Genomic DNA, 17,083 nt, shown 5'->3' on the forward strand with positions numbered 1-17,083 from the left:
TGAAAGGCATCGCTTGAAAAGCAAAGGTTACTCAGATGCGGTGGTGGCCACGCTGTTGAGATCCAGGAAGCAGTCTACGTCTCTGGCGTATGTCCGAGTCTGGGTGATTTTTGAGAACTGGTGCCTGCAGCGTGGAGTGGTCCCCACTTCAGCCTCTGTCTCCGATATCCTAGCATTTCTCCAGGCTGGTCTCGCCAAAGGGTTGGCGTGCAGTTCCCTGCGAGTACAGGTGGCGGCGCTTGGTTGCTTGCGAGGTAAGGTTCAGGGGTTCCCCCTGGCCCTGCACCCGGATATTTCCCGTTTTCTTCGGGGAGCAAAGCATCTCCGTCCACCATTGCATCATCCCTGTCCATCCTGGAACCTCAATTGGGTTCTTTCCTCCTTATGCTCGGCACCGTTTGAGCCCTTGAAGCGGTCAACGGTTAAAGATCTCACGTTGAAGACCGTATTCCTGGTGGCGATTGCTTCGGCATGACGTGTTTCAGAGTTGCAGGCGCTATCCTGTAGGGAACCGTTTTTGCGTATTTCCGACTCAGGAGTCTCCTTGCGAACGGTTCCTTCCTTTTTGCCTAAGGTCGTGTCGGCATTTCATTTGAATCAATCGATTGAGCTCCCTGCCTTCGCGGTTGGGGAGTCCTCGGACCCGAAAATGAGGGACTTACGGAAGCTAGATGTGCGGAGGTCTCTCCTTCGCTATCTGGAGGTCACTAATCCCTTTCGGGTGACGGATCATCTTTTCGTCCTATTTTCTGGTTCAAAGAAAGGTGCCGCAGCGTCCCGCACTACGATCGCCCGTTGGCTTAAGGAGGCCATTGGTTCAGCGTACATGGTGCGGGGAAAGCCGGTTCCCGTGGGTCTCAGGGCTCACTCAACGCGGTCTCACGCTGCGTCTTGGGCGGAATCTTCTCAGGTGTCGCCTCGAGATTTGCAGGGCGGCTACCTGGAAGTCGTTGCATACCTTCAGTCGACATTACCGGTTGGATGTTCAGGCTACTGAGTCCGGGGGGTTTGGAGAGAGGGTACTCCGAGCGGGACTCTCTGCTTCCCACCCTCGGTAATTTGGCTCTGGTACATCCCAGGTGTCCTGGACTGATCCTTGGTACTACAGGAACGAAAATTATCAGGTAAGAAACTAATTTTCCTATATGGTTCTGAATTCCATTGGCTGCCTCCTTAGTTACCAGTACTTGTTTGTGTTGCTATGATTGCAAGGTGGTGTTTGTAGGGGTAACAAGTGTAAACAAACAAGTGATGTAATTTTATAGCATCAAGTTCTAGTCAGCAAAAGCATGTAACACAAATGCATATTTAGAATTTGCCAATCCTTCTGTGTTTTAGTAAAGGGGCCCTGGCATTTTGGGATATGCATACTTTGAATTCCCCTGGTTTGAGTCTGTATGTTTGGGTGGGGGTGGGGGGGGATGACTGGTGAGAGAGGAAGTGATGGATGAATATATGGAATGATGTGGGAGAGAGTCTGGTTGGGGTGGTGACTGGAGAGAGAGGCAACCTGGTGTGTGTGGAGGGTAACCTGTCACCCCATACAGTTACCCCAGTCACCCCCCACCCCCCCCCCCACACACACACACACACACAAACCAGGTTGCCACTCTTTCCCACATGTCACCCCATACACAACAGGCTGTCTCTCTCTCTTGCCAGGCATTTCCCCAAGCAGTCTCTCGCTCTCTCACCTGTCACCCCAGTCACTTCCCCTCTCACTAGTCCCACCCCATACACAACAGGCTGTCTCTCTCTCACCATTTACTCCCCCCTCGCTAGTTACCCCCCACATTCCAGGCTACATCTCTCAATAATCATGTCAGTTTCCCCCACCTGTCACCCCAGTCACTCTCCCTCTCACCACAGCCCACATAGCAGGCTACCTCTCACCACTCCAGTGTCTCTCCCACCTGTCACCCCATATAGCCACCCCAGTCACACTCCCCCTCTCACCAGTCACACTCCCACACACACACCAGGCTGCTTCTCTCTCACCAGTCACCCCCACAAACACCAGGCTGCCTTTCACCAGTCACCACCCCAACCATTCTCCTTTCTGACACCCCATACACTCCCAATTCACCCCCTCTCACACTCACTACTTCAGTCTCTCTCCCACCTGACACCCCATATAGCCACCCCATTCACTCCCCCTCTCACCAATCACCCACACACACACCAGGCTGCCTCTCACCATTCACCCCAGTCACTTCTCATCTCGCCAGTTACCACCCCCTACCCAAACACAAAGATAGACACCAGGGGAATTAAAAGTATGCATGTAACAAATTGCCAGGATCCCTTTACTAAAATACAAAGGGATTGGCAAATTCAAAATATGCATTTGCATTACATGCTTTTTCATTTGCTGACAAGAACTTGATGGTATTAAATATTTATTATATCAATTGTTTGTTTACGTTTGTTACGAGGCACTTGACATCCCCCACAAATACCACCTTGCAACCTTGGCAACACAAACAAGTAACTGGGAATGCATAACCATAACGCTAGCTAAAAAACTGCTCTCCCCAATCGACACTTTTTAACTTAGTGCGCACTAAGTCCTGTTAGTGTGCACTAATATGAAATACAAATTTTTATGAAATTTTGATTTGTTTGGGTTTTTTGTTTCATGGCACTCCCAAAAATAGATGAAATAGATAATTTCATTGTCATTATCTATTTTGTTTAAAACGAATGCACATCTCCACTTGCTAGTACACCATTTTCAAGCTTGAAAGCCTTTTGGCTGGATTGGGTCTTTCCTCCTGCTTCCTGCATAAGGGAAATCACATTCTTTGAGTCCTTGGTTGTCTTTACCCTGCAGTCTGTAAACCAGGAGTTATACTTTGTGTTCTGTCTTCTCATTAAACCTTTATAAGCACAGTTCCTGTGTGGTATATGACCATCCCAGCACCTAACAGTCCATCAAGAACATGTAAGTTGTTCACACCAAAAACTTTAAAAGCACCGGGGGAATAAATGCAGGCTGAAGAAAATAAAATAAAAAACGTGCAAAGAATAACATAAAGAACTCATATGGGGATTGCTCAAGACTTAATGCTACAAAGTTCTTGGAATGAAAAAGGTCCTATGCTGTAGTTGTGCAATGACCATGATACTAGCTGGTAATTTTGTTCTGGCATATGCATCTGTTCAGAGGACAAATTTAGAACACCATAAATAGCTCAAGACCCTCTTCATTAACTCTGGATATTGCAGTTGTTTGTCAATTTGTAGGTCATATACACCAAGAAGATTTTTAACCAGTAAAGGTATGTGAAAGCTGAATGTATTATCTAATTTATTAGATATATAATCATTCTTTTCCTGTGAACAAGAGGATCATATTTGATATGAAATTAAAATATCTTATTCTCAACTATTTTTATGTTCTTTAAGAATAACATCAGATAAATCATTGTATATAAAAAGCAAGCACCAAAATACATTTAAATGTCTGCGCTGTTTCACTATTCATTATTCAAGACTTTTCTGCTGGTATTATGTATGGTTTTCACTTTATGAAGACAATTAATATTGATTATTAAGCAAACATAATATAAATCAAGATTTTTTTTCCCATTATCTGTAAAAGTATAAAATTAACCTTTAATGAATAAAACATTTTCTCCCACTCTGTACTGCTTGAAAAATGTTTACTGCCTGGGAAGGGCAAAAATTGCCTGACTTCCAAAAAACATAAGGTTGTCCACGTTACTTGAGTGCTGTTTGGCAGTTTTACTTCTGACTAGGGAAAGGTGACTTCAAATGCTTCAATCATGCCATTACTTAAAATAGCATCTTGTTTCCCAAAGCAACAACTGTACCCAGCAGTGTAGAAGAGAAGGGTGATACAAGTAAACAGATACAATAAATTTTATATCACATTGTGGGGCTTCAATATGATTTTACTGTGCTACTAAAATATGAGATCTTTCCTGACAAACGATACCTTGAGCTCAGTTTGCATTAAGTAATAAGGACAACATTTTAGAAAAAGTAACTTTTGTTATCCTATTTAAAAAAAAAAAAAAAAAGTAAAATGCAATTTAAGGTTATCAAAGCAAGCATTATGTCATATCTTCTTGTAATTTATGTAGATTTATTTTTTTTAATTAAAAAATAAGCTAAAGGGAAAGGGCTTTGAAAATGTCTTCAGGTTTCAAGCAGAACACACTGCAAAAGAGCAAGTTTCCACTTTTTCAGCTAGTATTTTGCTGAATCTAAATAAATAAAAATGTAAATGTTTGTTTGTTCAAAATCATATCTCCGAAAGTTCTTCACCGATTGCTTTCAAATTTTGACACAACGTTGCATTCGTTTTTGCACGTATTTTTATATACCTATATTATAGATGTCACACCTGTGACAGGTAAAAACATGCTTTTTGGGAAAAACAGCACCATCTGTTGGACGTAAAAGCAACACGCTATCTCTGACCGACGGACCACAAATGCGCAGTAGAGAGCAGCTCTACCGCACATGTGCGGACCATAGAGCTCTGCGCTACGTGCTGGGTGACACAGAGGGGAGGAGAAAAGGGTAGACGAGTCGCCGCTCCGAGAAATGGCTCAGCCCATTCCTCTGCCGCTGGGGAAGGGGGGAGGGAGTAGGGACTGCCGGACAGTTACACACAGGAGGAGGAAAGGGTAAAAGAGTCGCCGAGCCAGTCCATCCACCGCCGGGGAAGGGGGGGAGGGAGTTGGGATGGCCGGAGCAGAACTAATGTGCATTGTGAAATTAAACCAGACTGAGCCATGGCAACGCGCTCCGAGAAACGGCTCAGCCCGTTCCTCTGCCGCTGGGGAAGGGGGGAGGGAGTAGGGACTGCTGGACAGTTACACACAGGAGGAGGAAAGGGTAAAAGAGTCGCCGAGCCAGTCCATCCACCGCCAGGGGAGGGAGTTGGGACGGCCGGAGCACAGCTAATGCGCATTGTGAAATTAAACCTGACTGAGCCACGGCAACGTGTGGCCGGGTACAGCTAGTTCATAATAAAATAATGCCTGAAAGGCAGCGCAATGACCTCTCTGTCTTGCATAGAATTCCTCTTGGTTCTTTGTGCTGCAAAGTTGTTCAAAATTCAAAACTTATGTATTATAGCCACAAGACCTGGAAAAGGTCTGTATTGTTACTGCTATGTATGCATTCTAGCAAAACCTCTAGCAGTTTTTCTTCTCATATCAGGAAAAGGCAAGACATTCTTCTAATGTTGCATTTAACAATTGTGCAGCAGAAACGCCTGCTCAATTATTATCCTTTTCTTTTTAAATAATACAGATTTAATTTAAACAGAGGGCCCTGAATGTGCTGATCTTGTCTCATCTTGGAAGCTAAGCAGGGCTGGTCCTGGTTAGTATTTGGGTAGTACTGGCATTTATGTGAAGTTGCAGTCAGCACTGCTGCCGCCAGAAGAGTGTCCAGTTTTATTTGTCATTTTGGATGCTAGCCATAAAAAAAAATGGGTGTGGAGGCCCCACTTCCTAATCCCTTGGCCATCCTTTAGAAAAAAAAAAAAAAGGTCAGGGCCCACATTCTGGATCCTCCACTAGCCCCCCACCCCATCTTAAAAGAAAGCAACCAGGCTCTAGGCCTCCCCCCCCCCCCCCCCCCCCCCCCCACCCCCAGAACCCCATAGGCCATGCTGAAAGCAGGAATCCCCCATAGCAGTTTCTAGCTCAGCATCAATTATCGCTAACCTGCACAGTGTGGCAGATTCTACCATAAGAAGTGTGCTGGCAAACTGGATGGACCATTTGGTCCTTTTCTGCCATCATTTCTATGTTTTGTTATTATGTATGGCAAAGCTACTCTATAGCCAGAGAAGCATTCCTTTATTGTCAAAACAAGGCTATGGTGGTAGCATAGCATTGCTATGACTACAGTTCAATACAATGCTAACTACATTGTCTATTCCGCTTAGCTTTGTCCTATTGACGATGGATGTTGAGCAGAAAGTAGGTAAGCAAGAGTTTTTTGATTTCGCCTAGGCCAGTGACGGTGAGCTCCAGTCCTCGAGTGCCATAAGCAGGCCAGGTTTTCAGGATATCCGCAATAAATATGCATGAGATAGATCTGCATACAATGGAGGCAGTGTATGCAAATCTCTTATGCATATTCATTGCGGATATCCTGAAAACCTGGCCTGCTTGTGGCACTCGAGGACTGGAGCTCACCGTCACTGGCCTAGGGTGTTCTTGGGGGGGGGGGGGGAGTGTTCTCTGAGCCCAGGATCACTTTCTTTTCAGAAGACTGCATGGGCCTGGGATCTGATAGTTAGGAGGTGATGCCCACAAACCCAACAGCATCTTTTTTTTTTTTTTTTTTTTTTTTAATGGCAGACAGGAGGAGGAACTTCCAGAATTTTATTTTCTTTCATTCAGTTAATTGAAACAAAACAATGTAAAAGAAATAAGATAAATCAAATAAAAAAAAAAAAAAAAAGACAATGAAATGGTTTTGAGTACACACTTCTGTCTGTGTTCCTTCACATTCATGATGTGTAAGATTCCAATTGGGTATTTTGAATTCCTATATATACCCAATGTCTATTCACAAATGATTTAAATAGAACCATGCCTTACATGGTAATCTACAACTTAGAAACATGATGGCAGAAAAAGACCATATGGCCTATTTAGTCTGCCCATCCATCCAGTTTATAGAGCCCTTACAATTACTATCGCTCCCTCAGATATCCTTTGAATTTATTACATGCTTTCTTGAATGCTGACAAGGTTTTCACCTCCACCTCCACTGAGAGGCCTTTCCCTGCATCTATTACTCTCTCTGTAAGGAACTTTTCCTAAGATTACTGAGTCTACCCCTTTTCACTCTCATCCCATGACCCCTTGTTCTAGAGCTTCTGTTACAAGAGTCTAGCGTCCTGTGAATGGAAACCTTTAAGACATTTTAATGTCTCTATCATACAGTGGTGTAGCCAGAATTGATTTTTTGGGTAGGCACAAGGTTAACATGAGTGGGCTGTAGGCATGCAGGTCTGAGACCTATTAGTTGTTTTCTTATTGATAAATAATGCCATATACTACACCCTAGAATGGCTTTCTAAGTAATTTGCAACAGCCATTATGCATCATGCGTGAAACTTTAAAACTTTTTACCTCAATTATTTCAAGCACCAGCATTAAAAATTCCTTATTAATCAGAATTTATTTTATATTTATTGCAGTTTATAAATGCACAAGTATAGAAAACAATCAGATCCAATCATGTAATAAAACAAAAATTAATGTATTCTTTCATGAACCAACTTTGCAGAAAAGCAGAAATCTTCATAAATACAATAAAATATAATTAATCATCAGAACAGGTGCAGCGCAGAGCTAGGGCAATTCACATTACAACTAACACGAAAAAAAAATTTCAAATTCTGGTGTCACCTTAGCAAAATATAACCCTCCACTGCTATTTTGTGAAGTAACACAAACTCTTGCAAAGAAAGAGGCATCTAGAACCTTGCCATACATTCACAGCACTGATTCTCAGGATTCAAATAACAGCAACCTTATGAAAAAGCAGCAAGGCAAATACTATACCAGGACCTAGAACATTAATACATCACCTACAGGAATATCAGATCAAGCTGGACTACTACAGAGAAACTACACGTTAGCAGAAATACTGCTTTTCAGTCACACACACAGGCAAAACAGAGACCGATCTTTACCTAATATACAGGCCAATACAGAACGGTGCGCTCAGCTGGATGCACGCTTTTGACGCGCTATTATTACCCCTTATACAGTAAGGGGTAATAGCGCGTGGAAAATGCATGGCCTACCCCCCGAAACGAATAGCAAATGCATGTTGATGAGCCTATTAGGTACTCACCCGCAATACAAGCCGCACATTTTACTTTCAGAAATTAACTCCTGCCAAAGGCAGGAGTTAATTTCAGACTGCACCGGGCAAGTGTACAGAAAAGCAGAAAATACTTCTTTTCTGTACACCCTCCGACTTAATATCATAGTGATATTAAGTCTGAGGCCCCAAAAATAAAAAAAATAAAAATCTTAAAAATAAACCTGCCCGCGGGTTGGAAAACGGACGCTCAATTTTGCCAGCGTCCATGTTCCGAACCCGTGGCTGTCGCTTCCGCCAATAAGGAGGTGCTAGGGACGCGCAGGCCCTAATTTAAATACTGAATCGTGTGCCCAGGACAGGTACTTGGGCGCGCGTTGGGAGAGCGGGCGCTCGCTTTGGAGTGCCGGCTCTCATGCGCAGTTTACTGTATGGGCCTGATAGAAATAAGAGACCACAAATTAGAAACAGAAACATGCAGATAGAACCAAAATAGAAAGCCCGAGAAACTAAAGTCTCTGAACAGTGGAATACTGAAGAAAGAGCAAAATATAAGAAATGCACATTCTCAAAGATGGCATATCTAATATCTCAAAATATATATTTTTTTTTTTTACTTTTTTCTAATCAGTTGGTCCTGGTCTCTTTTTCCTATTTTTTCCCTTATCGCTCATTTCCTAATTCTTTTTCAGTGCCTTTCTTCTACTACTGTCTTCTTCCCTTCCACACACACACATACACGCTTTCTGTCACAGACTCCCTTACACACTCAGGCTCTCACTCTCATATGCTCTCTGCCCCTCACACACAAGCTTACATTCTCTGCAGACACACATACAAGTTCTCACTTTCTAACCCCTCCAAAGGCTTACATTCTTATGCACACACAGATGCACATCCAGGTACCCATTCTCACCCATACACTCAAACCCAGACTCCCATTCTCACCCACATACACATATTCAAGTTCCCATTCTCACCCACACATACATATATTCAAGCTCCCATTCTCACCCACACATACACACATTCAAGCACCCATTCTTACCCACACATTCAAGCTTCCATTCTCACCCACACACAAACCCAGGCTCCCATTCTCACCTACATATTCAAGCTTCTCACCCACACATATACATTCAAGCCCTCGCACAGCTTCCACTTCCTCCCCCTCCCCCTCCCAAGCAAGAAGATCAGTTGGCCTCTTCTTCTGTCACCGGCCTCCTGCTATCTTTGGGCCATACGGCCCACCGATCTTCCTTCTTGGGGTGGGGGGAGGGGAAGGAAGCGGAAACTGTGTGTGGCACTTCTGCTCCCTCCCCCCCAAATAGGAAGATTGGTGGGCCATACGGCCGCAGGTCCTGGGTCCTCCTCTTCGCCGCGAGGAGATGGGATCCCGTGACGGCCTTGCAGGTCCGGTGCTCCACTTCCGGTTCCAGTTGGGTGGGCCTGGTTCCAAATTGGGTGGGCAGCTGCCCACCCGTGGCTATGCCACTGCTATCATATCTCACCTTTCCTCTAGGATATGCATGTTTTAGATCTTGAAGTCCATCCCCATTTGCTTTACAATGAAGGTCACTGATCTTTTTACTAGCAATCCTACTGATAAGTAATATGATACATAACTGTAGTCCCAAGGAAGTGCAACAAGAAAGTGATAATTTGGTTTTTAGGAAAAGAGTGAAAACATGGCTTTTTAAGTAACGTGGAGTATATAGTGGTGGAGGTTGCAGGTTTTTTAACATGAAAGGGGCAGGCTGGAGGATGTCAGTTTGATTAATTGTGGGGGATTATGGAATTAAGAAGATGGGAAATGATGTTAGGTTTTTATATTGTTTTTCTGTAGCTTGTGAACCAGCTTGGTAGGATTTGTAAGTTTGGTGTGTGCGGTATGGAAATAATAAATAAAAATGAAATGAAATCCTCAAGACAGACTCCAACAGGTTTATATCCTTTCGAAGGTATGGTGTCCAAAATTGTACATGGTGTTGCAAATGAGGACTCAACAGGGACCATACAGGGACAAGAACACCTCCCTTTTTCTGTTGACCATTCCTCTCCCTATGCAGTCAAGCATCTTTCGGGCTTTTGCCTTCACTTTATCCACCTTTTTGACTATCTTAGGCTCATCAGATACAATCGCACCTAGCTCCCGCTCTTCTTGTATGCTTAGAAGAATTTCACCTCCAATACTGTACCTCTCCCTTGAGATTTTGCATCCTAAAACTATCACTCTGCATCTTTTAGTATTAAATCTTAGCTGGCAGTCTCTAAACCATTCCTTGAACTTTGCTAGATTCCTCCTCATGTTTTCTGCACCTTCCTGGCTGTCTACCATGTTGCCAATTTTGGTATCATTGTCAAAAAGACAAACATTTCCTGACAATCCCTCTACTATATTGCTCACAAAAATGTTGAAAAGAACCATTCCCAGGACTGATCCCTGAGGTACAACACTAGTAACATTCCCATCCGACGAGTAAATTCCATTTATCACCAGGGCCGGCTGTAGGCTAACTGGAGCCCTATGTGAAAACTGAAATTAGCGCCCACCATCACCAACAACAAAAATGTGTACACAGGGCCAACTCTAGAGCAATGGCACCCTGAGTGAAAATCACTGATGGTGCTCCCTCCCCTGCACCTGAGCCCTGCTCCTCAGGGCAAAGGGTAAGGTAGTGAAACGGGAGGGAGAAGGGAGAACATGCCCCCCTCCCCCCTTGATTGATATGGATTGGTAGCAATGGGCATACTTACTGTATTCCCCCAACTTTCGCACTCTCCCCTCCCCTCACTACTCCAATGCTAGCCTTAAAAAATGCAAAAATGCCTTTTCTGTAGATGCAAACAAATCTTAGAGAGACAACATATATAGTTAATACAAAATTTATTGAAAATACCCACATATATACCTATATAGACATATAAAACTAAGCTAGCGCACTCACACATTCATACCACTAAATAAAAACAATGAATGTTTTTTTTTGCGATGTTAAATTAGGAATTAACATATACTCCTTTCACAATATAAATACTGTTCAATTTCATGTACTCTTGTCAATAATCTCTATGATATGTCATTTAATCATTACATATGTCAAATATCTCCACAGTCATTTAGTCAGGATCATCTGTTCATTATGTCCGACAAAAGATGATACAAGATCTCTTCGTTTCACCCCTGTCATTAGGGGCTTCCTCAGGGACTGATGTTTTTCAAGTATTTTTAACTATACTAATACACAGGAAGTTAATGAACTTATTCTACTTGTTGAAAACATCCTTTAAAATCCATATTGCACAGCATTCCCTTCTTTTTACTGAAGACGTGTTCTAGAATCCGTTTCAGCAGGTGACGACGTGTGACGTCACTTCCGATTAGACAATATGTTTGTTTGAGACTGCAGGTCGGCGGTTCCATAAAAGATGTGCATGGATTTGAAGGTTAAAATATACTATAATCGTTGAAGGGAACGCTGTATAATACGGATTCTAGAACACGTCTTCGGTAAAAAGAAGGGAATGCTGTGCAATATGGATTTTAAAGGATGTTTTCAACAAGTAGAATAAGTTCATTAACTTCCTGTGTATTAGTATAGTTAAAAATACTTGAAAAACATCAGTCCCTGAGGAAGCCCCTAATGACAGGGGTGAAACGAAGAGATCTTGTATCATCTTTTGTCGGACATAATGAACAGATGATCCTGACTAAATGACTGGAGATATTTGACATATGTAATGATTAAATGACATATCATAGAGATAATTGACAAGAGTACATGAAATTGAACAGTATTTATATTGTGAAAGGAGTATATGTTAATTCCTAATTTAACATCTCAAAAAAAACATTCATTGTTTTTATTTAGTGGTATGAATGTGTGAGTGTGCTAGCTTAGTTTTATGTGTCTATATAGGTATATATGTGGGTATTTTCAATAAATTTTGTATTAACTATATATGTTGTCTCTCTAAGATTTGTTTGAGTTTATGACATGACTATAGAGAGTTGTATCTTATTACCCTTTGTGTAAATATTTTCTGTAGATGCAGCATTTGTGTATCTACAGAATATGCATTTCTATATTTTTTTATCAAACGTATCCCTGGATCACACATTACCAGCAGTACTTAACCAAAATATCTCCAACACAAATTTCAAATTTTGGTCTAAATAACCAAGAAGTATAGCAAACCCCTTGACTATGTATACTGTGCCTGACATTAAATTTATCTGGCAACTTGGCTTTACAACATTACAGGAAAAACTCTTAAGGACCTACATGCAATAAAGAGAGCCCTGTACAGTTTTAGCCACCTAGCAAAATTATTTTTAAAATAATCTTACAGCAGTGCAGCAACAGTTTTAGAAAATGGATACAAGATCTTATTCAGATGATATTTAAGACCTCGGCGATTACACAAAATATATGCACAGGTGTGAGTTAGTGGTTGGAGACAAATGCAGATTAAAGAGACCATGTAGCATAAATAGAAATATGCAGACAAAAACTGAACTGGGAATCACAACAAGCCAGACTCTATGTAATGTAACAATAGAAAAACAGAAACATCACATTCCTCATAAAATATCAAACAAAATAAAGAAATATAAATCAGGAATCATAATCATAAAACCATACTGTTAAAAAGAATAATATTTCAAAACATCTGATGAATAGAACATACAATATTTAAAATCATATTATAAAATATTTCAAAACAGCAGAAACCTCAAATAACACTCAATAATTAAACCTAATAAGAATAAAAAAAAAAATCTCCTGCTCTCCATATCTGAGATCTTTTGATTTCCAGTCTCCATGAGGTTATCATAGGTTGGAGGAGGAGGCTGCACAAACTTTATCCTCTCTCTTACACACACACACACACATTTACACATGGTCTTTCACACACACACACACACACACACACACACACACACACACACACACACACACACAGGCTCTTACACCCACCCATACATTGTGTATGTTTACGTGCACGTGAGAGCCTATATGTGATACATAGACTCTCTCATACACATGCAGGCTCTGTCTCACACCCTCTCACAAACACACATACTGTGTATGTGTGTCTCTGTGTGTGATACATAGGCTCACACACAGGCTCTTTCACACACTCCCTTACACTCATACACAGGTTCTTTCACACCCATTCATTATATATGTGTGAGAAAGTCTATATATGTATATACATGCATGTGAGGTCCTTTATATTATACACAGGCACTCCCACACATGTACATACACAGGCTCTGTCTCTCACACAGACATGCAGGCTGGCAGACTCTCATTCACAGGCAAGCTGTGTCTCTAACACACATGCGCACACACACACACACACACACATATATGAACGTAGGCTCTGTCTCATATACACACACAGTCTTTGTCTCACACAAGTAGATCTGTATTTCACACACATATGTGTGCACTCTCTCTCTGTCTCTCTTGCAATAAATGACAGCAGAAGTCATGTCAAGAGGGAGGGTATTGGGTTTTGAACTCCAACTCCTTGGCAGTCCAAAACCCAATACCCTCCCTCTTGACAGTCCCACGCCATTGTTTAGTGCCTCTACCCACCTTTAGGCTTTGTATATAGTACTTTTTATGTTATCAACCCACATATTTATTTCCAAGTTATTTTCTTCCTGTTCCTTGTAAGACATTTACTTGTCACTGTTGTTATTGTTCAAAATGTAAACCAAATTGATCAGTAATTCTGTTACTGGAAAATCGGTATAGAAAAGTTCTAAATAAAATAAATAAAATGTTTAAATAGTATCATCTCCTGTTGCCATGGAGTTGGTCTCATGGCTGTTACTGCGAGATTGGTCCTTCAGCAGCAGAAGATGATGTTCGCTTAAACGTGATTCCTGCTGCCAACTAGGGATGATGAGAAATAGATGGAAGTTTTGGAGTCATTGATTGACTGCTGCACCCGATCCAATTACAAAATGTGTCCCTATCCTCTTAGCGGTGTCTCCGTAGTCTCCACGCCCTGTGCGGATGTATGAGTCGCACACCCCTAAAGCTAGCTATTTTTATCACTGCCCTTTGTTGCTACCCCTCAGTCACTTTAGGTTCCATGCAAGGGTGCTCAATTTATTTATAAGTCTCATGCGGAACTGTGTCAAACGCCTTACTGAAATCCAAGTACACTATGTGTAGCTCTTTTCCTTGATCCAACTTGGGTCACCCAAAGAAACTGATCAAATTCTTCTGTCAAGATTTACCACTAGTGAAACCATGCTGCCACTGATCATGCAAGCCATTGGATTACAGAAATTGCACTGTCCTCTCTTTTAGCAATGATTCTATTAATTTACTCACCACACTAACCGGCCTAGTGACTACATTTGCTCCTCCCCCATCCTCTGGAACTATTCTGGACACTTAAGAAGCTTTGAAAAGATTAACTAGCAGAACTTCCAGGCATTCTCCAAATTCCCTCAATCCCCTTCAATATATCCCATCCAGCCCCATTGCTTTATCTACTTTGAGTTTAGTGAGCTCCTTGTTCTGAAAATCAATTGACGTTTACCCTACTGCAGGGGTAAAGGAGATTGGCAGCAATTGCTGAAGGCTGTTAGAGGTTTTTTTTCCTCCATTCACAGCCCTCTGACGGAATACAAACCTGAGCTATTTTCATTGAAGCCTGCAGTTGTTAAAGTATTGTGCTGTAGGGTCCAAAGGATATTAATTAATAATGGAGGATTATTAGCACCTTTTAAATACTACCAGCCAGATTGCAGCTGTCTCAGATAAGGAACACGTGACAAAATGTGCAGAAAATGAATTGGTTTTGGTTATAGTCAGTCACTTATAATATGAAAAGTGGAGTTCAGATACATAGCTACCTTTTGATATATGTGCACTTCTGCCCCAGGCAAACATGCAGTACTCAGTTAAAGTGTACACAAGTGGCAAGGGAGAGAAGGGTGAAGCTGTACAGTTAACGCTCCAATCGTGATTGCATAGTCTCTTCGGCAGGTTCATCAGGACTGTACTTTTCCAGCCACATTATTAATGTGATGATGAAAGGTGGGCGTTGTTGTAAACATTTACCACCAAATATGTGTGCCCTCCCCCTTGGTCGGGACTGTGAATTACCCCTATGCTTGGGGTGGGGAGTACCACATGAGAAATTATATTTACTAATATGATTTATCTTTGGGTTCATAGCTTGAGTGGGGGATGAGACAGGATCCTGGTTACCCCGATACGACAACTCTGTGCCCATCCCAAACGACCTCTCACCCATGCACCACAGACCAGACAAAATCATCACACCAGAATAAAACAGTAATTAACCATTTTACTAGCATTGTGTAAGTAGACAGTAAATCCAACCAGTACAGTATTGAAGTATAATATAAACTTGCAGTTTTCTTATTTTATACAAGCAATGCAAAAATAACACTGGGTATTGTCTTTTAACCAGTGATACCAACATACCCATATGGATAGTAAAAAAAAATGTGAATATGTTTTTTTAATGATAGACATAACGGCGGCAAATTTATTTGAATGCCTAAGCACACACTTTATATGAGTGTCTTCTCTGATAAGAAAGTAATAGCTGAAGATTTTAACTATTTTGATTGCAAAACTCCCTATTGTCTTGAAACACAATCTACTGTCAATTAGACACAGAGAACTATGGATTTTGCATCACAATATGCTAACATATTAATTATCTCTAGCATTACATCTAAAGGTGAAGTGTTATAAATTATTTTCTGGTCTTAATCCATTTACTGAGCCTCAATTTTTTTCTTTATTTTCCCATTTAGCACAATGTCTGATTCCGAACAGTTTCACACTGACTTTTACCAATCCAATTATACCACTGATGACCAAGGAGAACATTTCAGTGGTTTTGAGTACCAGAAAGGTTATGATGAAACCAAGACGTGAGTGTACATTTTTATGTTTTAGACTGGGAACCAAAAAAGACTGGCCTGCAAAGAAATCTTTCTATTTTTAAGAGGCTAGTGTATCTTCAAATCACAATAATAGTTTTTGATAAAGGTTAAACTTGTCTGCTTGGGTAAATGTTGAAAATACAAGAAGTTACCCATCAATCTTTTCTTGAATGTGAACATTCTTAAATGTTTAGTTGTACCAGTGGTGGTTGTTCTAGTGAAATCAGCTCGTTCTTCCCTCCAGTACAAAGTAAGAGACAAGCTGATATAAATCACTCTCTGCTGCTGTTGGCACAAAGGTAGAATTCTTATATTAAACAATTTCTGGAAAACGACTTCTACCTACACTACTTTGCTCAGCTAGGTAGGCACTAACCTTCTAGGGAAATAAAACTTTCAAATCTTCATTAATGATGCAAAATGATAATTCTGTTTCATTGGACATGAATTCTATTTGCTGTTTTGAAAAGGATGAATCTCCTATAGGGTATCTATTGGATTTGGGTTCAGAAAATAATTTCCTACCACTTTGAGTACTATAGATTTTGAGGGTGATATTGAGAATAATGTAGCTGATTATAACTAAGGTGTTAGCCAGCTAGATGCAAGGGTTTGAAAATTGCCCTGCACAGAGAAGCTAAATAAATCCACAGTTACATTTTAGCCACTCAAAAGATTTAATGTTTAGAGAGTTAGGGGCTGGAGATACAGCAGGCACAAAATATGTCAACATTTTTCTACCTGCATAACCTTTAGCTGAATTCTCAAACTACCCAGCTAATTCATCTTAGCAAATGTACTAAATGTTATGAGGGTATCTTGCAGCGAGGTGGCTTTAGTGAAGATTGCCCCCTTTTTATTTTTCTGTCTGCAGACTGTACAGCAACCCATAATCCTCTTTTGCTCTGCTTTGCTAGACTCAAACACTGTAGAATGCTATGTGAGCCTCTCCTTTTCATTGCGGCAGAAATTCAAAGACCAGATGTCCATAGAAACAGATTTGGCCACTAATTTTCATTAGTAGGTGGTCCACATGACTATTAGGTTTCATGATTACCGTGGAAGAAATCAGTTGCCGATGGTGATCATGTGACTTGAGTTGTTCACCTGTTTTCATGGACGAGAAGCCAAATAATCACTAAACATGGGAAGCATTGCTGTTTCTCTTTTATGTTATATATTTCTCCGTCCCCAAAATAGGCTTTCTCTTTGCTGGAATAGTATGGTTGTTGTAAAGATTTCCCATTAACGTAGGCTGCTTGGCCTCTTTCAAAGGAAATATCCTTTATTTTCTTTTAA

At 41.2% G+C, this 17,083-nt stretch overlaps 1 protein-coding gene across 4 annotated transcripts in view; it reads left to right on the plus strand.

Annotated features, from left to right (window-relative positions):
• Window positions 1–17,083, plus strand: part of YIPF7 (Yip1 domain family member 7) — a 177,891-nt gene that overhangs the window by 23,475 nt on the left and 137,333 nt on the right. For 3 of the 4 annotated variants that reach the window (XM_029588502.1, XM_029588522.1, XM_029588532.1), the window contains exons 1-2: window positions 3,198–3,281; window positions 15,653–15,772. In XM_029588502.1, the coding sequence (XP_029444362.1) occupies window positions 15,657–15,772 (116 nt within the window). In that variant the 5' untranslated portion in view covers window positions 3,198–3,281; window positions 15,653–15,656. Of the gene's footprint in view, window positions 1–3,197; window positions 3,282–15,652; window positions 15,773–17,083 lie in introns of those variants that run through there. The other variant, XM_029588513.1, reaches the window with a different exon arrangement.

The sequence above is a fragment of the Rhinatrema bivittatum genome, chromosome 1 (genome assembly GCF_901001135.1).
Source record: "Rhinatrema bivittatum chromosome 1, aRhiBiv1.1, whole genome shotgun sequence".
Classification (NCBI taxonomy): domain Eukaryota; kingdom Metazoa; phylum Chordata; class Amphibia; order Gymnophiona; family Rhinatrematidae; genus Rhinatrema; species Rhinatrema bivittatum.